The sequence below is a fragment of the Oncorhynchus kisutch genome, linkage group LG13 (genome assembly GCF_002021735.2).
Source record: "Oncorhynchus kisutch isolate 150728-3 linkage group LG13, Okis_V2, whole genome shotgun sequence".
Taxonomy (NCBI): domain Eukaryota; kingdom Metazoa; phylum Chordata; class Actinopteri; order Salmoniformes; family Salmonidae; genus Oncorhynchus; species Oncorhynchus kisutch.
The window spans coordinates 47,655,345-47,679,827 of NC_034186.2; the positions used below are offsets into that span (position 1 = coordinate 47,655,345).

The following is a 24,483-nucleotide window of genomic DNA, read 5'->3' on the forward strand; positions in this document are numbered from 1 at the left end:
GATTTTCCCAGTAATCCCAGGTTAACAGCATTGTCTACATGTGATGCACAATTCTCATGTTTTGAGAGACTTTCAGATGTTTTAAATCCTTAAACCCAGACGTGGACCACACACCCTCTCCACCGAAAAGCAGGCAGGGGAAGCAACACTCACAGTCAGCCACTGCTTCCTTCCAAACCTCTCATTGTTGAATTTGCGATTTCCGACTTGTTGTGTGACGTTTATGTCCAATGGCACAGAGACATTTTATCTCTAATTTCTCGTCATATGACAAAGATTGTAGATGGTCAAGACAGTAGATCGTCAAGTGATTCATGATGATGACTGCTTATCTAGCTAGCTAATTTGCTAGCTAAGATTTTGAAAGTATAATGTTGACATGATCATTCCAATCACAGCTACGGGAGATCTAATGTGATTTGATGTAATTGTATGTGGCCAATGACCTTAAGCCTTCTTGGAAGGGCACTTTTACTGTAAATCCATGGCAGCACACAAGCGGGGTTGAACTGCCTATCTCTCCAGTATATTCTGTGGTGACGTAGTGTCCCCATGAGTGACAGAACCCTGAGCCAATCACGGCACAACCAGATAAGATTAACAACGCCTATGCTCTGTGCTTTTGCTGGCTGCTCCTCCACCACAGAAAGCACTGAGCTAGGCTGAAATCAATGCATTTTGGAGCTGCCTTACTCAAGAAATAGACCAAGTTTGTATGCTGCTTTATTTTTTTTTACATTGTATGCTGAACTGATATTTGACACGAATTAATGCAAGAATAACACTTTATAATTTAACTAAACAGGTTGGCCTCTGCTCTGCCCCACCTGCCCTGAATGATGGGTCACCACTGATTACATACAAGCTACGATGTCAAATAAGTTATTTTAGCCATTGATTTCTTTCAGAATGCTGTGTGTTAAGCTACATTACATGCTATGCAAATTCTTGCCTTGTTCGCCTTCATGTGGTGGTGTGTCCATGTAGCATGTCATTATCATTATACGCACATAGTATACAAATGCATGGACATTGACAAATATTCAACTGAACCACACACTCCCTGTCCTGAAGTAATGTCAGTTACAAAATAGTTACGGAAATAGCTGTCACAGAATGGATACAGTATAAAGATACTTAGATATTTGGGTGGGATGGGCTGGCTGAACACACACTGATCCATAGGAACCACACACATACACAATGAACACAAAGGTTTTGTCTCCCGCAGGTCCTTAACGCCCAGAAGGCCGGGTACAAGGCGGCGATTGTTCACAACGTGGACTCTGATGACTTAATCAGCATGGGATCCAATGATCGTAAGTTTCCCCCCTCTTCCAATCCTTCTCTTCTGCACTGCACACACAAACACAAACACAAACGTGCAGCAGCACTGCACACAGTTGTCTGTTCATGTGTCTCCTCATTCGAGGTCAATACAGCTTTGATTCCCAAAACCTGAGCCTAGAGGACCTTTCGGACTCGCTGAGACTTAGAGATACTGCAGCCATAGCGCCAATTCCGACTCTTAATGTCGTTGTGGAGGAATGTGGTGCTCTGGTTTTCAGTACGTCGCTAAACAGTTCAACCCTGTCCAAACGGCTCGATCGGCCTGGAAATTCACAGTGCCCTATTTACCATCAAATTAAGTTTTTGGGAGGAGGGATATCTGTGCAGTTTCTCTTTTCTCAACAGGTTACTCTTCACATAGTTTGTCGCTTGTCTCCCGCCTCTTGCTCTGGGGTGTATGACTATGTATCATGAACAATCAAGACAGCACCTCATGCTGGTAATTGCCTAGGACGGATCATCCATTTGGATGGGTTCTTGATTGAGTTCTTGACGTTGGTCAGAGAGCCATTTGTTAACTTATCAGCCATCCAAGAGATTTATGTCACTGGGGTTCTGTGGGCCCTACTAACTAGTAATATACCCACAATATGCCCACAGTCGGGCATGAGCAGAATCATATATAAGATGGTGGCACAAGTGGGCATCAGCCTCAACGCAGGGGCAGACTGGAATCATAAATCAGCGCACCAGGGGCGAATTGTCCGTTCTACTAAACTACTTTGGGCTTGTGTCTGAATGGTAACAGCAGCCCATTAGCCAAAATGGTAATTCTGCCCCAAAAAATTATGATAAAATTTCTTAACATACTCATTATAAAAATAAAAAAATACCCATTGGCCTAAAGATGGATCAGCCCACCAGGCATTTGCCCCAAATTCCCTATGCCAGTCCGTTTCATTCTCAGAGGGTCCCATAGACCCTGGAAATTACCCCATCTAACAGCTTTAAAGATCTGTGGTTCGCCATAGTTATGGTCTGTCTAAATAAAGGATTTCAGAAATGCCAGATGTTTTACTGTAGTGCCTCGACAAACATACCGTTCTTTCTATTAAAAGTGACTTTCTATTAAGTGAATCGAATCTTAATTTCTTCCTTCGAACGTGTTGTTATTTCATGATGGTTTAGATTTTATTTTATGATGGGCATCAATATGTGGCCACCTCATGTATAAATATATTTTCCTTCTCTTTTCCCTTTTAGTGGATATTTTGAAGCAGATTGACATTCCATCAGTGTTTGTGAGCGAAGAGACTGCCGACTCCCTGAAAAAGGACTACGCATATGACAAGGGGTGAGTCGCGGACCAAGATCTAATTTCCATGTCTATCAACATCAAGGCTAATTCAAGCCGGAGACATCCAAACTGGCGTGCTCTATCCATACTGTCTAAGAATCCTGTCCAAATAATTCTGTCAGCGTTATTTAAAAATATATATATATATATATTTTTTTTAATTCTATGAATGCGTTGGAAAGACGACGTAAAATGATATTTTTCTCTTTGTGCTACATTACTCTGTCATAATGGCCTCAATTGACGTGCTGGCATCGTAAAGCAGATCTGCCTCATGCTGTCATCACATTCCCAGAGCTATGCAGAGAACAGTGGATAATCAGGGAATGACTGTTTTTTCTTCCCACCATGCTGTCAGTAATAGACCTCTTTCTTTGCTCTGATATCAATCATACATTCATTCGGGTTACTACCTCTTTTGTCCTGGCATGCAGACATACCAAAATAGTATATTTCCAGTCAATTGCCTGGAAATATTGCAATGTTCTTCACAAAATGTTATTATAGAAACGTCTTATCCATTATTTCACTGTGTGAAATTACATTAGTCAGATGGGAGGGCGTTTCTGTGACAGGACGTCATGAGGTGTAAAATGAAAACGAGTCGCCTCATGTGACATGCTATAGATGATGGGCCATGTCGACACGCTCCAATCGTAAGGACTCCTTGTAGGTCACTATTGGAGTGTATCTAATTGTCAGTCATAAACACTTAATTAAATCTCCATAATGGCGCTGTTGTTGTTTTTCAGGGGTCATGTGGTCCTCATGCCGGACTTCAGCCTGCCTCTGGAATACTACCTGATCCCCTTCCTCATCATCGTGGGAATCTGCCTCATCCTCATCGTCGTTTTCATGGTAGACAAATGCACTATCTTCTCAACATGTCAATAAAGTTTATTCATTCATTCATGTACACTGAGAATAAAAAACATTAAGACCATCGGCTCTTTCCATGAAATAGACTGACCACGTAAATCAATGTGAAAGCTATGATCCCTTATTATTGTCCCTTGTTAAGTCCACTTCAATCAGTGTAGATAAAGGGGAGACAGACAGACTAAATAATGATTTTCAAGCCCTGAGACAATGGAGACATGAATTGTGCATGAGTTCCATTCAGAGGATGAATGGTCAAGACAAAAGATTTACAAAGCATTCGGAAAGTATTCGGACCCCTTGACTTTTTCCACATTTTGTTACGTTACAGCCGTATTCTAAAAAAACTAATCTCATCAATACCCCATAATGACAAAGTGAAAAACATTTTATTTTTAATTTTTACAAATGTATAAAAAATTAAAAGACATACCTTATTTACAGAAGTATTCAGACCCTTGCTATGACACTCACATTGATCTTAGGTGCATCCTATTTCCATTGATCATCCTTGAGATGTTTCTATAACTTGATTGTTGTCCACCTGTGGTAAATTCAATTGATTGGACATGATTTGGAAAGGCACACACCTGTCTACATAAGGTCCTGCAGTTCACAGTGCATGTCAGAGCAAAAACCAAGCCATGAGGTCGAAGGAATTGTCCGTGGCGCTCCAAGACAGGATTGTGTCAAAGTACAGATCTGGGGAAGGTTACCAAAATATATTTGCAGCATTGAAGGTCTCCAAGAACACAGTGGCCTCCATCATTCTTAAATGGAAGAAGTTTGGAGCCACCAAGACTCTTCCGAGAGCTGGCCATCCGGCCAAACTGAGTAACCATCTCTGCAGCATTCCACCAATCAGGCCTTTATGGTAGAGTGGCCAGGCGGAAGCCACTCCTCAGTAAAAGGCAAATGACAGCCCGCTTGGACTTTGCCAAAATGCACCTAAAGGACTCTCAGACCATGAGAAACAAGATTCTCTGGTCTGATGAAACCAAGATTGAACTCTTTGGCCTGAATGCCAAGTCTGGAGTAAACATGGCACCATCCTTACGGTGAAGCATGGTGGTGGCAGCATCATACTGTGGGGATGTTTTTCAGCGGCAGGGACTGGGAGACTAGTCAGGATCGAGGGAAGGATAAACGGAGCAAAGTACAGAGAGATCCTTGATGAAAACCTCAGGGACTCAGACTGGGGCGAAGGTTCAAACAGGACAACGACCCTAAGCACACAGTCAAGACTGTTTTTTATTTTATTCTACCTTTATTTAACTAGGCAAGTCAGTTAAGAACAAATTCTTATTTACTACCCCGGCCAAATCCTAACCCGGACGACACAGGGCCAATTGTGCGCTACTCTATGGGACTCCCAATCACGGCTGGTTGTGATACAGCCTGGAATCGAATGCATGTGCCTTAGACTGCTGCACCACTCAGGAGCCCCAAAGCAGGAGTGGCTTCGGGACAAGTCTCTGAATATCCTTGAGTGGCCCAACCAGAGCCTGAACTTGAATCTAACCTGACAGAGCTTGAGAGTATCTGCAGAGAATTGGAGAAACTCCCCAAATACAGGTGTGCCAAGCTTTGTAGCGTCATACCCAAGAAGACTTGAGGCTGTAATCGCTGCCAAAGGTGCTTCAACAAAGTACTGAGTAAAGGGTCTGAATACTTATGTAAATGTGATATTTCCGTTATTTATTTTTAATACATTTGCAAAAATGTCTAAAAACCTGTTTTTGCTTTGTCATTATGGGGTATTGTGTGTAGATTGATGAGGAAAAGGTTTTATTTGATCAACTTTAGAATAAGGTTGTATCGTAAAAAGTCAAGGGGTCTGAATACTTTCCGAATGCACTGTATATGCCTTTGAACGGGGTATGGTAGTAGGTGCCAGGTGCACTTGTTTGTGTCAAGAACTGCAACGCTGCTGGGTTTTTCACGCTCAACAGTTTCCCGTGTGTATGAAGATGATATCATCAAGCCTGCTACAACAACAAAACATTATTACATTATTTTATTTTTTATTTAACTAGGCAACAAATAACAGATAACTTGCTCATTAGATTTGTCTGATTAGTTAAAAAGCAGTCTCAGTTACCCAAATCATCCCACTTCCCAAAGAATTGACACAAGAACGTGATAAATGTAATTATTTTAAATGCCCTACAATTATTTTGAGTACTGGTTGAGGTATTTTTTAACTGCAGAGAATACTTATTTTGGAAATAACTATCAATGAAATGGTGACGTCAGACTTTTGGAAAGAGGGTGCATGGTTGAAGTACAAGAGCGTTGCCCGGTTCAAAAAAAACTGTTGGGGTATTCATCAGGATTTTCGGGTAAGGTTAAGTGACTCACAACTCCCCAACTTACTTGACTTTTCCCTTCTCGCTCAGATCACCAAGTTTGTCCAGAGCAGACACAGGGCTCGGAGAAGCCGTCTGCGCAAGGACCAGCTGAAGAAACTTCCCATTCACAAGTACAATAAAGGTAGGGAGGGATATAGCTATCAACAAAGCTATCTTGACATCAGCATTGAGAAGTGAGATGGGCCAATAGTTTTGTGTTTGGTTCGTAAGCATTGACAACACTGATCTTTTAGTAATGTCGTTCGGGGATGTAAGGTATCCCCGTATGTTTTCCTCACTTAGTGTGAATGTATGGATTACTGTCAAAGCTGGTTGCTTCAACACGGGTTCAAGTTGAGGGAGTATCTGTGTATATTGGAATTTGTCAACAAAGAGTCTAAAAATGGTTTTGTGTCAGTTTGTTTGCCCGACTATGTGTCAACAACACAAAGATTGTAACCTGGCTATATGATCGGAAGGCACACTTACCCTTGTATGAGATCATTTAGAATGGTATTATGACTCACTCACAGATCTATCGACCTTTGTCCTCAATGAACAGTTGACCCTAAACGCTCACCCTAACCCTCGACCTAGATGAGAACTCCAAACTGACCGTATATCTCCACCGGTCTAGCCACGCTATGCCTTGTGTCATACGACTGGGCCACAATGCGGGTGACATTTTGAACGGGTTATGACACCTCAATCTGCTCCAGCGCTTCTTGCCATGAGCTAATGAGATGAATACAGCTTGATTTTCCACAGAGCCTGCTCCCCAGATTAAGAATGCCGTTATCTCAGATATGAGAAGGCCCTATATAAATACATATTCTGTTTACCTCGAGGGAGGTAGATTTGAAACTCCTTAATTGGAAGTCATGGACTTGAAGAGGGTTTCTCCATTTTGTGTTCCTCCCAGCTCAGGAGGTTTTATAGCCCTGCTTTTGCATTGCAAATACTGTTTTTCTGACATCTGCACCTGGTCACATGTCAGTCCTGAGTAGAATGTTGGCTGTATTCACACTTGGAAGGAGTTTAGAGGCTTGGTTTGGGGTAGGAAGCCCCTTGTTCAAAAATCGGCTGTGCAGGGGACACTGAGGAGATCTTGACAGAATCTAGGTGATGCATATTAAGTAGCTCCCTATGTGGTTGTGTGAGACGGTGTGTGTGAGTGGCTGTGCGACAACCCTTGTCTGACTGACAGTTTCCACAGGCATTAGAGGGAGTTCATAAATTCAGGGAATGGTTCCATCAGCTGCAGTTAAAATATTTTTTTATTATTATTGGCCCAACCACTACAGCCTCCTGTAATATAAAATCAGTGGCTTTTTTGCAGTCTAAGAAGGCAGCATCTCCCTGAGGACAAAAATAAACGTTGTTTTTACAGCTTTTTCTTTTTTTGTTACATGTACATTCTAAACACACATTTTACATACATGGCACTTCTCACTTTTCTTCACAGTAGTTACATGGCATGAGTATAGTTACTTGACATGCATCACATTCGGATAGATTATATCCAAACACATACTGTACCAGTCAAAAGTTTGGACACACCTACTTATTCAAGGGTTTTTCTTTATTTTTACTATTTTCTACATTGAAGAATAATAGTGAAGGCTTCACAACTATGAAATAACACATATGGAATCATGTAGTAACTAAAAAAGTAACTACATCAAAATATATTTTAGATTCTTCAAAGTAGCCACCTTTTGTCTTGATGACAGCTTTGCACTCTCTTGGCATTCTCTCAACCAGCTTCACCTGAAATGCTTTTCCAACAGTCTTGAAGGATTTCCCACATATACTGAGCACTTGTTGTCTGCTTTTACTTCACTCTGCAGTCCAATTCATCCCAAACCATCTCAATTTGTTTGATGTCGGGTGATTGTGGAGGCCATCTGATGCAGCACTCCATCACTCTCCTTCTTGGTCAAATAGCCCTTACACAGCTTGGAGGTGTGTTGGGTCATTGTCTTGTTGAAAAACAAATGATAGCCCCACTAAGCGCAAACCAGATGGGATGGCGTATTGCTGCAGAATGCTGTGGTAGCTATGTTGGTTAAGTGTGCCTTGAATTGAAAATAAATCACAGACAGTGTCACCAGCAAAGCACACCCACACCATCACATATCCTCCTCCATGCTTCACGGTGGGAACCACACATGCGCATATCATCCGTTCACCTACTCTGTGTCTCACAAAGATACAGCGGTTGGAACCAAAAATCTCAAATTTGGACTCATCAGACTAAAGGACAGATTTCCACCGTGTTTCTTTACCCAAGCAAGTCTCTTTTTCTTATTGGTGTTAGTAGGGATTTCTTTGCAGCAATTTAACCATGAAGGCCTGATTCACGCAGTCTCCTCTGAACAGTTGATGTTGAGATGTGTCTGTTACTTGAACTCTGTGAAGCATTTATTTGGGCTGCAATTACTGAAGCTGGTTACTCCTCTGAACTTATCCTCTTCAGCAGACGTAACTCTGGTTCTTCCTTTCCTGTGGTGGTCCTCATGAGAGCCAGTGTCATCCCAGTGCAGTTTTTGCGACTGCACTTGAATAAACTTTAAAAGTTCTTGAAATTTTCCAGATTGACTGACCTTCATGTCTTCAAGTAATGATGGACTACTGTTTCTCTTTGCTTATTTGAGCTGTTCTTGCCACAATATGGACTTGGTCCCTACCTTGTCACAACACAACTGATTGGCTCAAACGCATTAAGAAGGAAAGAAATTCCACAAATGAACAAGGCACACCTGTTTAATGAATGAATTTCATGACATTTTATTTTTGTGTCAAATCGCCAATTGGCAACCCATCCCTTATGGGATTAATTGACACATAAACAAACATTACAATAATTCACTATGGTAATTAAATGATCATTCTTCTTCCGGCGTTCTCTGCATTGCGCATCACATAAAGAGTGAAAAAATAAATCAATACATAATAGTAAATAAGGTTATCCAAACAATAATTACATCCCTAGAGCAGTAAAATAGTATACATACAGTGCCTTGCGAAAGTATTCGGCCCCCTTGAACTTTGCGACCTTTTGCCACATTTCAGGCTTAAGACATAAAACTGTATTTTTTTGTGAAGAATCAACAACAAGTGGGACACAATCATGAAGTGGAACGACATTTATTGGATATTTCAAACTTTTTTAACAAATCAAAAACTGAAAAATTGGGCGTGCTAAATTATTCAGCCCCCTTAAGTCAATACTTTGTAGCGCCACCTTTTGCTGCGATTACAGCTGTAAGTCGCTTGGGGTATGTCTCTATCAGTTTTGCACATCGAGAGACCGAATTTTTTTCCCATTCCTCCTTGCAAAACAGCTTGGGCTTAGTGAGGTTGGATGGAGAGCATTTGTGAACAGCAGTTTTCAGTTCTTTCCACAGATTCTCGATTGGATTCAGGTCTGGACTTTGACTTGGCCATTCTAACACCTGGATATGTTTATTTTTGAACCATTCCATTGTAGATTTTGCTTTATGTTTTGGATCATTGTCTTGTTGGAAGACAAATCTCTGTCCCAGTCTCAGGTCTTTTGCAGACTCCATCAGGTTTTCTTCCAGAATGGTCCTGTATTTGGCTCCATCCATCTTCCCATCAATTTTAACCATCTTCCCTGTCCCTGCTGAAGAAAAGCAGGCCCAAACCATGATGCTGCCACCACCATGTTTGACAGTGGGGATGGTGTGTTCAGGGTGATGAGCTGTGTTGCTTTTACGACAAACATATCGTTTTGCATTGTTGCCAAAAAGTTCAATTTTGGTTTCATCTGACCAGAGCACCTTCTTCCACATGTTTGGTGTGTCTCCCAGGTGGCTTGTGGCAAACATTAAACTACACTTTTTATGGATATCTTTAAGAAATGGCTTTCTTCTTGCCACTCTTCCATAAAGGCCAGATTTGTGCAATATATGACTGATTGTTGTCCTATGGACAGAGTCTCCCACCTCAGCTGTAGATCTCTGCAGTTCATCCAGAGTGATCATGGGCCTCTTGGCTACATCTCTGATCAGTCTTCTCCTTGTATGAGCTGAAAGTTTAGAGGGACGGCCAAGTCTTGGTAGATTTGCAGTGGTCTGATACTCCTTCCATTTCAATATTATCGCTTGCACAGTGCTCCTTGGGATGTTTAAAGCTTGGGAAATCTTTTTGTATCCAAATCCGGCTTTAAACTTCTTCACAACAGTATCTCGGACCTGCCTGGTGTGTTCCTTGTTCTTCATGATGCTCTCTGCGCTTTTAACGGACCTCTGAGACTATCACAGTGCAGGTGCATTTATACGGAGACTTGATTACACACAGGTGGATTGTATTTATCATCATTAGTCATTTAGGTCAACATTGGATCATTCAGAGATCCTCACTGAACTTCTGGAGAGAGTTTGCTGCACTGAAAGTAAAGGGGCTGAATAATTTTGCACGCCCAATTTTTCAGTTTTTGATTTGTTAAAAAAGTTTGAAATATCCAATAAATGTCGTTCCACTTCATGATTGTGTCCCACTTGTTGTTGATTCTTCAAAACAAAATACAGTTTTATATATTTATGTTTGATGCCTGAAATGTGGCAAAAGGTCGCAAAGTTCAAGGGGGCCGAATACTTTCGCAAGGCACTGTACATACAGTGGGGCAAAAAAGTATTTAGTCAGCCACCAATTGTGCAAGTTCTCCCACTTAAAAAGATGAGAGAGGCCTGTAATTTTCATCATAGGTACACTTCAACTAAAAAATCCAGAAAATCACATTGTAGGATTTTTAATGAATTTATTTGCAAATTATGGTGGAAAATAAGTATTTGGTCACCAACAAACAAGCGAGATTTCTGGCTCTCACAGACCTGTAACTTCTTCTTTAAGAGGCTCCTCTGTCCTCCACATGTTACCTGTATTAATGGCACCTGTTTGAACTTGTTATCAGTATAAAAGACTCCTGTCCACAACCTCAAACAGTCACACTCCAAACTCCACTATGGCCAAGACCAAAGAGCTGTCAAAGGACACCAGAAACAAAATTGTAGACCTGCACCAGGCTGGGAAGACTGAACCTGCAATAGGTAAGCAGCTTGGTTTGAAGAAATCAGCTGTGGGAGCAATTATTAGGAAATGGAAGACATACAAGACCACTGATAATCTCCCTCGATCTGGGGCTTACGCAAGATCTCACCCCGTGGGGTCAAAATGATCACAAGGTGAGCAAAAATCCCAGAACCACACGGGGGGACCTAGTGAATGACCTGCAGAGAGCTGGGACCAAAGTAACAAAGCCTACCATCAGTAACACACTACGCCGCCAGGGACTCAAATCCTGCAGTGCCAGACGTGTCCCCCTGCTTAAGCCAGTACATGTCCAGGCCCGTCTGAAGTTTGCCAGAGAGCATTTGGATAATCCAGAAGAAGATTGGGAGAATGTCATATGGTCAGATGAAACCAAAAGATAACTTTTTGGTAAAAACTGAACTCGTCGTGTTTGGAGGACAAAGAATGCTGAGTTGCATCCAAAGAACACCATACCTACTGTGAAGCATGGGGGTGGAAACACCATGCTTTGGGGCTGTTTTTCTGCAAAGGGACAAGGACGACTGATCCGTGTAAAGGAAAGAATGAATGGGGCCATGTATCGTGAGATTTTGAGTGAAAACCTCCTTCCATCAGCAAGGGCATTGAAGATGAAACGTGGCTGGGTCTTTCAGCATGACAATGATCCCAAACACACCGCCCGGGCAAAGAAGGAGTGGCTTCGTAAGAAGCATTTCAAGGTCCTGGAGTGGCCTAACCAGTCTCCAGATCTCAACCCCATAGAAAATCTTTGGAGGTAGTTGAAAGTCCATGTTGCCCAGCAACAGCCCCAAAACATCACTGCTCTAGAGGAGATCTGCATGGAGGAATGGACCAAAATACCAGCAACAGTGTGTGAAAACCTTGTGAAGACTTACAGAAAACGTTTGACCTCTGTCATTGCCAACAAAGGGTATGTAAGTATTAAGATAAACTTTTGTTATTGACCAAATACTTATTTTCCACAAAAAATTACAGGCCTCATCTTTTTAAGTGGGAGAACTTGCACAATTGGTGGCTGACTAAATACTTTTTTGCCTCACTGTACAGACAGACAGACAGACAGACAGACAGACAGACAGACAGAAGGACGGACGGACGGACGGACGTCACTTGAACCCAGTCTGACACTAAGAGAAGATTCATATGGTAGACAAGCCTATACACAATCTATATACACAAACACCATTAACCACATCGACGCTAAATATTTTTACAATTTAATTATAGGTAGCCCTTTTTCCTTTATTCCAGGCTTTATCTAAATATTCTGCGAAACGGAAATACACAATGGACAAAAAAAACCATTTCAATTTCTCCTCATCACTCAGCCACATAATGCCAGGGTATATCTGGTGGGCTTTCTGGAACAAGAGCAAGCAGATATCATGATAGAAAGGGCAATAGAGGATCAAATGAGTTTCATTCTCTATTTCTTCGAGGTCACAATAATTACATAATTCTACTTCACCACAGTACCGCCCTGTTTCAATACGCAGAGGCAATATCCCTGATCTTACCTGTGCACATAACAATCTATGGTTTTTAGATAGGTAATACATAATATATCTCTCACACAAAAACTCACCCTTAATCAAACAAAAGGTTCTCAATTTGGGTTTATGATTCATCTCCTCCACCCATTTTTTGTCATATTGCATCAACAGTTGTTTTTTAATCATATCTATGTCTCCCTTAATTTGGTTTTCATACAGATGTTCACAGTTAGACTGTTGAAAAAGGTCAGACATTTCAGTTGCCCAGGATCCCCCTATGGATAGATCCCATTGAAAAACTTGACTAGCTATTCATGGCAGTTGGCATATCCCACAGTCTATTCCAAAGTCTCACCATACACGCCTTCCATCTCACCTCACAGGGTTCCCAGCCCCAGTTATTGCAAGAGCAGGTGCAAACTTGTGTACACCTAAAAAGTAACGTACTGCTCTGCTATGGACATGTTCGTTTTTAAGACACCTAATGGCACCCCACACTCTTGCTGAATAGTACAAAACAGGACACACGCATGTCTGACACAGTTTGGAATACGTAGCATAACCAATATCCCCCCGGCCAGGGCAAATGTTGCATATAGAAAGGTAATATCTTCATCAATTAAAATAACCAAATATTTATAAATGCTAGTAAACTCAAGAATGTCTTCAACAAAACTGCAAAACACTTCTTAGTAGCTGGTTTTCTAAAATGCATTCTGTGTTTTTGTCTGGTTAATCATGAGTCTCCATCTTTTACACCAATTGACTGCGCATAGTAACATGTTCTGCAGGTCTTGTTCAGTTTCTGCTATCAAAATAATATTATCAGCATTTAAAAGGATACTTGGCATTTCATCATCATATCTTACTCCAATATTTAACTGTTTAATTGATTTTGCCAAATAATTTATAAACAAAGCAAACAAAGTTGGTGATAAGGCAGCTCCTTGTTGAACACCCGAGGGTGTGGGAAACCAATCTGTACGATATTCATTAACACGCACACAAGCAATTGGTACTTTGTAAAGAGACTGGATTGCTTGATAAAATGTCCCATCAACACCTGTCTTTAACAAACTATAGGCTAAAAGATCCCTATTTACAAAATCAAAAGGTTTCTGGAAATCAATGAAACATGTAAAAGTAGGCTTCTCTTCATGTAATCTATTTCTAATTATTGTACAGACTGAGAAGCTATGATCTATACAGGCTCTGGATTTACAAAAAAAACATTTTGTTCTTCCACCAGAATGTTGTGGTCCTTCAGGAAGGAGACATGTTCTGTCTCCTAGAGATAAACGTACTTTGGTGCGAAAAGTGCAAATCAATCCCAGAACAACAGCAAAGGACCTTGTGAAGATGCTGGAGGAAACAGGTACAAAAGTATCTATATTGACAGCAAAACGAGTCCTATAATCGACATAACCTGAAAGGCCGCTCAGCAAGGAAGAAGCCACTGCTCCAAAACCGCCATTAAAAACAGCCAGACTACGGTTTGCACATGGGGACAAAGATCGTACTTTTTGGAGAAATGTCCTCTGGTCTGATGAAACAAAATTGGAACTGTTTGGCCATAATGACCATCGTTATGTTTGGAGGAAATAGGGGGAGGCTTGCAAGCCGAAGAACACCATCCCAACCGTGAAGCACGGGAGGGGCATCATGTTGTGGGGGTGCTTTGCTGCAGGAGGGTCTGGTGCACTTCACGAAATAGATGGCATCATGAGGTAGTAAAATGATGTGGATATATTGAAGCAACATCTCAAGACATCAGTTAAATGTCACCAAGTTAAAGCTTGGTCGCAAATTGGTCTTCCAAATGGACATTGACCCCAAGCATACTTCCAAAGTTGTGGCAAAATGGCTTAAGGACAACAAAGTCAAGGTATTGGAGTTGCCATCACAAAGCCCTGACCTCAATCGTATAGAACATTTGTGGGCAGAACTGAAAAAGCGTGTGCGAGCAAGGAGGCCTACAAGCCTGACTCGGTTACACCAGCTCTGTCAGGAGGAATGGGCCAAAATTCACCCAACTTATTGTGGGAAGCTTGTGGAAGGCTACCCAAAACGTTTGACCCAAGTTAAACAATTTAAAGGCAATGCTACCAAATGCTAATTGAGTGTATGTGAACTTCTGGGAATGTGATGAAAGAAATAAAAGCTGAAATAAATAATTCTCTCTACTATTATTCTGACATTTCACATTCTTAAAATAAAGTGGTGATCCTAACTGACCTAAAACAGGGAATTTTTACTAGGATTAAATGTCAGGAATTGTGAAAAACTGAGTTGAAATCTATTTGGCTGAGGTAAGAAAAATGATCCAGATCATCTATAAGGCTGATCACGGATCAATATTGCAGATTTAAGAGGAAACTTCAGTCATCAGCGTACTATGACACCTTGGTTTTTAAGCCCTGGATTTCTAGCCCCTCTATATTATTGTTGGATCTGATTTTAATAGCTAACATTCCGATGGCCATAATAAATAGATACGCCGACAGTGGACAACCTTGTTTTACTCCTCTTGACAGTTTATTACTTTCTGAGAAGTAGACATTATTTATTATTTTACACCTGGGGTTACTATACATAACGTTAAGCCATTGTGTAAGAGATTCTCCTAAATAAAAAATTCCAGACATTTATATACAGGGGTGAAAACTGGCGAGGGCCAAAAAAGGTGGTATATTTTTTTTGCACAGAAACATGTAAAAATAAAAATCCCTCCAAGGGGAAAAGCAGGTTTTAACTAATTAAACAAAGAATTTGATATAAATGGTCAGTCTCTGTCTGTAAAATAAAAAGTGGTTAATGTGAACCTAACTCACAGCTAAACAAATGTAAAGAAAGCAGTCCAATTGTTATTTGTTGCCTAGGCTTTACTAAATGACACTCAAGCCTAGAGAAAAAAACAATACACTAATATTGCAGTTAGCCATGACAACCTTTATAATAGAACACTTGTTACCACACACATCTAAATATTGCACTTGGGAAAAAAATATCTTAAGTAGAAATATAATTATTATAGTGGCCACTATAGTAGACATTGATCAAGTGTACAAGGCTACATGTGTGCAAAAATAACGTTTTATTGAGTAAAAAATGTAATAATCCCCTCTCACTCACACACTTGTTACTGTCAAATTCAACACACCAAAAGCAATATCTTTGGGCTACACTGCATTGTACACTTTCTGCCTGTGGACATCTGTTCTACAATGTGCCAGCAGAGCATGATACCCTTTGTTGGCATAATTGCTCTTTCATGCAGCGAGTACACCTAACGTAACCCTTTTGTATCCACTGTATTGAAAAAGTGATAAAGAGGGAAAGTGTGTGGTGTTCCTTTCACCTAGTGGCATCCAGCTTAAGCCAGGCCCAGCTCCAGCTCCACTTGTTTAACAAGCAACGTCTCATTTTCACCTAATTCTCTCATTCTGAAAGTTAACCACATACTGTAAAGTGAAAACTTGAGGAATGGCAAGGAGTCGTATAACGTTACCAGTTAATATTATAACGAATTGGTTAGGTTACTAACGTTAGCTCATCTGATGTTGTAACGTTAGCTAGCTCACCCCCGTTTCCGTGGTCAGGCTTATCACCTGTCTCTTCGATATCGTTCAGGGGACGCGCTGATGCTGTAACAAGCCATTCTCTTCTCTCTTCAGTCTCATGCTGCATTCTGTTATCTGAACGATTTGGCTGAGCCTTGGATACAGCCAGTATTGCTCCAAATGCACATCACTAGTTCGCATACAGCCAGTAGTCTCCCCGCCCAAACTTTTCTCGTCGGATCTACACGAATCACGTAGGTCACCTATTTTGGATTCAAAACGATGAATTTCGCCGAAAGGTGACTAGTTTGCATCCCTGAATATATAAATTCTTGCCTTTTCAAAATCTACTATGAATACCAGACCTGAGCTGTGTTCGAATCCTCATACTAACCGTACTATTTGTGGCGTAAATTGAGTATATAGCATGCTTTTTGGTCATAGTATGATATAGTTAGTATGCCAAAAGTTCCAGATGTCGTACTAAATTTAACAAAATATGAAGTATACACGCAGAGGACACTCTTTCCGTACTTAGTACAATGCAATTCTTCAGGAAATGGGCATGGCTTCATCTTTTTCAGATTTGAAGAAAATGGCGGAAAATATGCAGCCGAAGTCCAAATAGAAATTAATTGCTTTAATAATTATGACAAATGTTTAGAAAATGTTGAGCAATGTAATAAAGTAATGACTTTTCAAATAAGTTAACTTACATGTTATGTTGGCTGACAATTTGTTAGCTACGCTGTCCTTATGAACCGCATAGCATATCATTACAACAGTATGTACCGGTATGTTAGCTAGCTACCTAACGTTAGTTGGCTACTTATACATCCAATTTGCCAGTATATTAACTATAGGCTATCCTACTAACTACCAAATGTTTATTGACTTGATTATTCCCGTCATTCCGAGCTTAGCTAAATTGTATAGTCGTTGTGCGTTCTCACTGTACATGCTGGTGCTTTTGTAAATTCGCTCTGGCTATATACTCCGATTTCAAAGCACTCTCTGAGTGTACCAGAGCGCAGAATAATTCATTTAATTTAACCTGTTGAATATGGCTGGTGCCAGTAAACGTTAGAAAAACCCCACAATTCAGCGGCACAGTTACAGTCACCAACGCTCTGGATAACATGAAAACTGCCTAACCAGCTCTGCTAGGGTGAGTAAAATGGTCAGAGTGGTCTCATTTGTGTCTGGAAGTAGTTAGCATGCTAGCCAACATTAGCTTCGGTGCTTGACTGCCATTGTAAGGCAGCCCTACTGTAAATCAACCCTACTCCTCCGCTCGAGCGTCCAGTGTGCGAAACGGTCTGAATGTCAGTATGGGTATTCGAACACAGCTCTGGTTTCTAAATTTTTCATGGTGTTCTATTGTTTCAAGTACTTGTCTTATTATCTCCAATGTATCATCCATGTAAAAAACCTGTCTGATCAGGATGAATTATCTCCAACAACACCTTTTTAATTCTATGTGCTATGCATTTTGCTAGGATTTTGCATCACAACACTGAAGTGTAAAGGGGCCTCCAGTTTTTTAGTTGGACTGGATCTTCATACTTAGCACATGGGTCCTGTTTCAGTAATGGTGAAATCAGACCTTCTTGCTGAGATACTGATAGTACCATTTTATAGGAGTGGTTAAAACATGCTAATAATGGATCTTTAAGTACATTTGAAAAATGTTTGATATACAGTGCATTCGGAAAGAATTCCCTTTTGCCACAGCCTTATTCTAAAATTCTTTACATTGTTTTCTTCCCTCATCAATCTACACACAATACCCCATAATGACGAAGTGAAAACAGGGTTTTAGACAATTTTGCAAATGTATTAACTTAAAACATACCTTATTTACATAAGTATTCAGACCCTTTGCTATTAGACTCGAAATTGAGCTCAAGTGCATCCTGTTTCCATTGATCATCCTTGAGATGTTTCTACAACTTGATTGGAGTCCAGCTGTGGTAAATTTAATTGACTGGACATGATTTGGAAAGGCACACACCTGTCTATATAAGGTCTCACAGTTGACAGTGCATGTCAGAGCAAAAACCAAGCCATGAGGTCGAAGGAATTGTCCGTAGAGCTCCGAGACAGGATTATGTCGAGGCACAGATCTAGGGAAGGGTACCAAAAAAGGTCTGCCGCATTGAAGATCCCAAAGAACATAGTGACCTCCATCATTCTAAAATGGAATTCATTTGGAACCTCCAAGACTCTTCCTAGAGCTGGCTGTCCGGCCAAACTGGACAGCCGTGGTCAGGGGGGTAACCAAGAACCAGATGGTCACACTGACAGAGCTCCGGAGTTCCTCTGTGGAGATGGAAGAACCTTCCAGAAGGACAACCATCTCTGTAGCACTCCACCAATCAGGCCTTTATGGTAGAGTGGCCAGACAGAAGCCACTCCTCAGTAAAAGGTACATAACAGCCCGCTTGGAGTTTGCCAAAATGCACCTAAAGGACTCTCAGATCATGAGAAACAAGATTCTCTGGTCTGATGAAACCAAGACTCAACTCTTTGGCCCGAATGCCAAGCGTCACATCTGGAGGAAACCTGGCATCTTCCCTACGGTTAAGCATGGTGGTGGCAGCATCATGCTGTGGGGATGTTTTTCAGCGGCAGGGACTGCAAGACTAGTCAGGATCAAGGGAAAGATGAACGTAGCAAAGTACAGAGAGATCCTTGATAACAACCCTTACCAGAGCGTTCAGGACCTCAGAATGGGGCGAAGGTTTACCTTCCATCAGGACAACAACTCTAAGCACACAGCCAAGACAATGCACGAGTGGCTTCGGGACAAGTCTCTGAATGTCCTTGAGTGGCCCAGCCAGAGCCCGGACTTGAACCCGATCGAACATCTCTGGAGAGACCTGAAAATAGCTGTGCAGCGACACTCCCCATTCAACCTGACAGAGCTTGAGAGGATCTCCAGAGAAGAATGGGAGAAACTCACCAACTACAGGTGTGCCAGACAGGTGTGCCAAGCTCGTCATACCCAAGAAGACTCAAGGCTGTAATCGCTGCCAACGGTGCTTAAACAAAGTACTGAGTAAAGGGTCTGAATACTTATGTAAATGTGATATTTAAGTTTTTTATTTGTTATAAATTTGCATTGAAATTATATAAACCTGTTTTTGCTTTGTCGGTAAGGGGGATTGTGTGTAGATTGATGAGGGGAAAAATATTTGATCCATTGTAGAAAAGGCTGCAACGTAACTCCATCCCTCTGTGTTCCTGCTTGCTCTTTTTATTTATTTTTATTTAACCTTTATTTAACCAGCACAGAGTTACACATGGGATAAACAAACGTACAGCCAATAACACAATAGAAAAATCTATATACAGTGTGTGCAGATGTCGTAAGATTAAGGAGGTAAGGCAATAAATAGGCCATATTGGCAAAATAATTACAATTTAGCAATTAAACACTGGAGGGATAGATGTGCAGAAGATGAATGTGCAAGTAGAGATACTGGGAAGCAAAGGAGCATAAAAATAAATAACAATATGGGGATAAGGTAGTTGGGTGGGCTATTTACAGATGCAATGATCAGTAAGCTGCTCTGACAGCTGATGCTTGAAGTTAGTGAGGGAGATCTAAGACTCCAGCTTCAGTGATTTTTTTTGCAATTCGTTCCAGTCATTGGCAACAGATAACTGGAAGGAAAGGCGGCCAATGAGGAGTTACTTACTTTATTGTCCCCATGGGGAAATGTTGTTGCAGTGTCATGTACACGTTTAAAGTGGCATTTAAATACAAAACAAAATTGACACTACAACTTTCATAACAGTTACATACCAATATATATATATATTTTTAAAGACTAGCCTGCTGGCCTTACTGAGTCGATAGGAACATGAGCCCGAGCTATTTAGAAGGGATATCAAACCTGGCACAAATTATTGTCTAGTTCTGTTTTTCCTGCTGAGGGGTGCCCTATACCTGCGTCCAGAGGGGAGTAGTTCAAAGTCCGGGTACAGGGGGTGGCTTGGATCTAAAATGATTTTGTGATCCTTACAGAGGGCCCTGACCTTAAAGATCTCATCCAGGCCTGTCTGACTCCAAGTACGTTGCTTGCTGTGGTGATAATCCTTCTCAGCATATTTCTCTGGCTGACAGTGGCATTGACCAGTGAAATATACCTGCTGGAGCGCGTGCTACGGGTAGGTGCTGCTATGGTGACCAGTGAGCTGAGATAAGGCGGCGCTTTACTAAGCAAAGACTTATAGATGACCTGGAGCCAGTGGGTTTGGCGATGAATATGAAGCGAAGACCAGCCAACGAGAGCATACAGGTCGCAGTGGTGGGTAGTATATGGGGCTTTGGTGACAAAGCGGATGGCACTGTGATAGACTACATCCTGTTTGCTGAGTAGAGTGTTGGAGGCTATTTTGTAAATGACATCGCCGAAGTTAAGGATCGGTAAGATAGTCAGTTTTACTAGGATATGTTTGGCAGCATGGGTGAAGGATGCTTTGTGGTGAAATAGGGAGACGATTTTAGATTTAATTTTGGATTGGAGATGCTTAATGTGAGTCTGGAAGGAGAGTTTACAGTCTAACCAGACACCTAGGTGTTTGTAGTTGTCCACATATTCTAAGTCAGAACCGTCCAGAGCAGTGATGCTAGACGGGCATGTGAGGGCAGCGATCGGTTGAAGAGCATGCATTTAGTTTTACTTGCTTTTAAGAACAGTAGTATTGTATGGCATTGAAGCTCGTCTGGGGCCAGAAGTATACAGAATGGTGGATCAGAGAATCACCAGTAGCAAGAGAGACATCATTGATGGATACAGAGAAAAGAGTCGGCCCGAGAATTGAGCCCTGTGGCACCACCATAGAGACTGCCAGAGGTCCGGACAACAGGCCCTCCGATTTGACACGCGGAACTCTATCTGAGAAGTAGTTGGTGAACCAGGCGAGGCAGTCATTTGAGAAACCAAGGCTGTTGAGTCTGCCAATAAGAATGCAGTGATTAAAAGCCTTGGCCAGGGAGTCAAAGGGAAAAAAAAGCCTTGGCCAGGTTGATGAAGACAGCTGCACAGTGTTGTATTTTATCGATGGTGGTTATGATATCATTTAGGACCAATAGCGTGGCTGAGGTGCACCCATGACCAGCTCTGAAACCAGATTGCATATCGGAGAAGGTATTGTGGGATTCGAAATGGTCAGTGATCTGTTTCTTAACTTGGCTTTCGAAGATTTTAGAAAGGCAGGGTAGGATAGATATAGGTCTAGAGTGTCTCCCCCTTTGAAGAGGGGGATGACCGCGGCAGCTTTCCAATCTTTAGAGATCTCAGACGATACGAAAGGGAGGTTGAACAGGCTAGTAATAGGGGTTGCAACAATTATGGCAGATCATTTTTAGAAAGAAAGGGTCCAGATTGTCTAGCCCAGCTGATTTGTCGGGGTCCAGATTTTGCAGCTCTTTCAGAACATCAGCTATCCAGGATACCCGGGCCAGGTCGATTAGAAAGGCCTGCTCGCTGACGTGTTTTAGGGAGCGTTTGACAGTGATGAGGGGTGGTCGTTTGACAGCGGATCCAATACGGACGCAGGCAATGAGGCAGTGATTGCTGAGATCCTGGTTGAAGACAGCAGAGGTGTATTTAGAGGGCAGGTTGGTCAGGATGATGGCTCTGTCAGACTGTTTGGCGATACCAAGCGGGGACACCAAAGCTCTACCTAATCACCCTTTAAGCCCTGCACACCGGATCTCTGCTTGCATTGCGTAGAATAGGCCTGTGGGGAGTCCGGAAGGCCTGTACCTCACCGTCTTATGGAGAGTGAATAAGTACTGGTAGGTAAGGCTAGAAAGTGTAGTCAATGACCGAGATTGGACAATTTATCATTTAAAGCAATGATCTGAGCGTTTCCTTGCTTTTTGATTGGCCTGTTAGGCCTGAGGGGGAGTATACCAAACCTTGTTAGTTGATCCTAATAGGCTGGAGCGAGTTTGCCAGCTTGGCGCCATTTCAACATGGAAGGTGAGGTAGCTGGATAGCTAGGCTGACAGTGCTGTGTTCCGGGATGGAATGCCATCCCAGATACACACTCGTCCGAGGCCGAGTCTTGCAGCCGTCCCATACATCTCTCTACATGGAGTGGGCGATGACAAACGTGAATCACGGAGCCACCTTTTAGATCACTCGTTGGACTCGTTCTGCGCTAATTGTTTAGTGTGCCAACACGAACGGACCTCTTTTTATACCTTTTATGCAGAACTCAGAGCTCACGTTCTCCAGCCCAGGGTATTTTTATCTGTCTCTAACACCACTGTGTGACCGCAGCAAGGCAAAGCTGAGTGCTTCTGTCTGCTGCTTCTCTTTCTCCATGACCTCACTCTCTTCCACTTGTCTATTCTCCCGCGGGCTGTGTTTGGGCAGGGTGCCCGTAACCAGGGGTCAGTGTGTGTGTGTGGGAATGGTGCCCTTAGTCACCATCCTCAGCTAAACCTGATGCTGAGTCTGGTTTTTAACTGAACCTACAGTAAGTGGATGCCTGGTCTTCACTGGCACTGTGTGTGCTTGTCTACATATGTGCGTGGACAATTGAAAGAGAAGGCAAGTCACTAAGGGCTTTGGATTGGAACCAGTCTGTGCCCACTGAAAAATGTTACACGAAGATGAGAACCATGCGCCACAATGGTTTAATCGCATCATCTCCCAGAAGTGCCTACAAGTCACAGACAATTAGAAGCAACTTCTCTATACACTGGCCTCTATGTCCTCTGGCTGTAGGTTAGTTGTGTTATTATCAGCAGTGTTAGCGATGCTAATGCTAATCTAATGGTATCACATTGTAGTGTTAGCGCACTAGGCCTTTTAGTTGTTTTCCCTGTCATTCCAGGCTTGGTTTTATGGACTCGTCACAACTCTAGGCTAATCCCAGAGGAGTGCAGTGTGTGCTGATGCAATTATATCTCTGGTGGCGTGAATAAAGCGTGTATTCTAACTCAAAAAAGTTCTGGGACACTGTAAAGTCCATGGAGAATAAGAACACCTCCTCCCAGCTGCCCACTGCACTGAAGATAGGAAACACTGTCACCACTGATAAATCCACCATAATTGAGAATTTCAATAAGCATTTTTCTACGGCTGGCCATGCTTTCCACCTGGCTACTCCTACCCCGGACAACAGCACTGCACCCCCAACAGCAACTCGCCCAAGCCTTCCCCATTTCTCCTTCTCCCAAATCCATTCAGCTGATGTTCTGAAAGAGCTGCAAAATCTGGACCCCTACAAATCAGCCGGGCTAGACTATCTGGACCCTTTCTTTCTAAAATTATCTGCCGAAATTGTTGCCACCCCTATTACTAGCCTGTTCAACCTCTCTTTCGTGTCGTCTGAGATTCCCAAAGATTGGAAAGCAGCTGCGGTCATCCCCCTCTTCAAAGGGGGGGACACTCTTGACCCAAACTGCTACAGACCTATATCTATCCTACCGTGCCTTTCTAAGGTCTTCGAAAGCCAAGTCAACAAACAGATTACCGACCATTTCGAATCTCACCATACCTTCTCTGCTATGCAATCTGGTTTCAGAGCTGGTCATGGGTGCACCTCAGCCACGCTCAAGGTCCTAAACGATATCTTAACCGCCATCGATAAGAAACATTACTGTGCAGCCGTATTCATTGATCTGGCCAAGGCTTTCGACTCTGTCAATCACCATATCCTCATCGGCAGACTCGACAGCCTTGGTTTCTCAAATGATTGCCTCGCCTGGTTCACCAACTACTTCTCTGATAGAGTTCAGTGTGTCAAGTCGGAGGGTCTGCTGTCCGGACCTCTGGCAGTCTCTATGGGGGTGCCACAGGGTTCAATTCTTGGACCGACTCTCTTCTCTGTATACATCAATGAGGTCGCTCTTGCTGCTGGTGAGTCCCTGATCCACCTCTACGCAGACGACACCATTCTGTATACTTCCGGCCCTTCTTTGGACACTGTGTTAACAACCCTCCAGGCAAGCTTCAATGCCATACAACTCTCCTTCCGTGGCCTCCAATTGCTCTTAAATACAAGTAAAACTAAATGCATGCTCTTCAACCGATCGCTACCTGCACCTACCCGCCTGTCCAACATCACTACTCTGGACGGCTCTGACTTAGAATACGTGGACAACTACAAATACTTAGGTGTCTGGTTAGACTGTAAACTCTCCTTCCAGACCCATATCAAACATCTCCAATCCAAAGTTAAATCTAGAATTGGCTTCCTATTTCGCAACAAAGCATCCTTCACTCATGCTGCCAAACATACCCTTGTAAAACTGACCATCCTACCAATCCTCGACTTTGGCGATGTCATTTACAAAATAGCCTCCAATACCCTACTCAACAAATTGGATGCAGTCTATCACAGTGCAATCCGTTTTATCACCAAAGCCCCATATACTACCCACCATTGCGACCTGTACGCTCTCGTTGGCTGGCCCTCGCTTCATACTCGTCGCCAAACCCACT

At 42.3% G+C, this 24,483-nt stretch overlaps 1 protein-coding gene across 2 annotated transcripts in view; it reads left to right on the top strand.

The window, feature by feature from the left end:
- Positions 1-24,483, top strand: part of LOC109902254 (E3 ubiquitin-protein ligase RNF13-like) — a 98,695-nt gene that overhangs the window by 63,336 nt on the left and 10,876 nt on the right. For both annotated transcript variants that reach the window (XM_020498463.2, XM_020498464.2), the window contains exons 5-8: positions 1,232-1,319; positions 2,554-2,644; positions 3,400-3,505; positions 5,926-6,019. In XM_020498463.2, the coding sequence (XP_020354052.1) occupies positions 1,232-1,319; positions 2,554-2,644; positions 3,400-3,505; positions 5,926-6,019 (379 nt within the window). The remainder of the gene's footprint in view (positions 1-1,231; positions 1,320-2,553; positions 2,645-3,399; positions 3,506-5,925; positions 6,020-24,483) is intronic.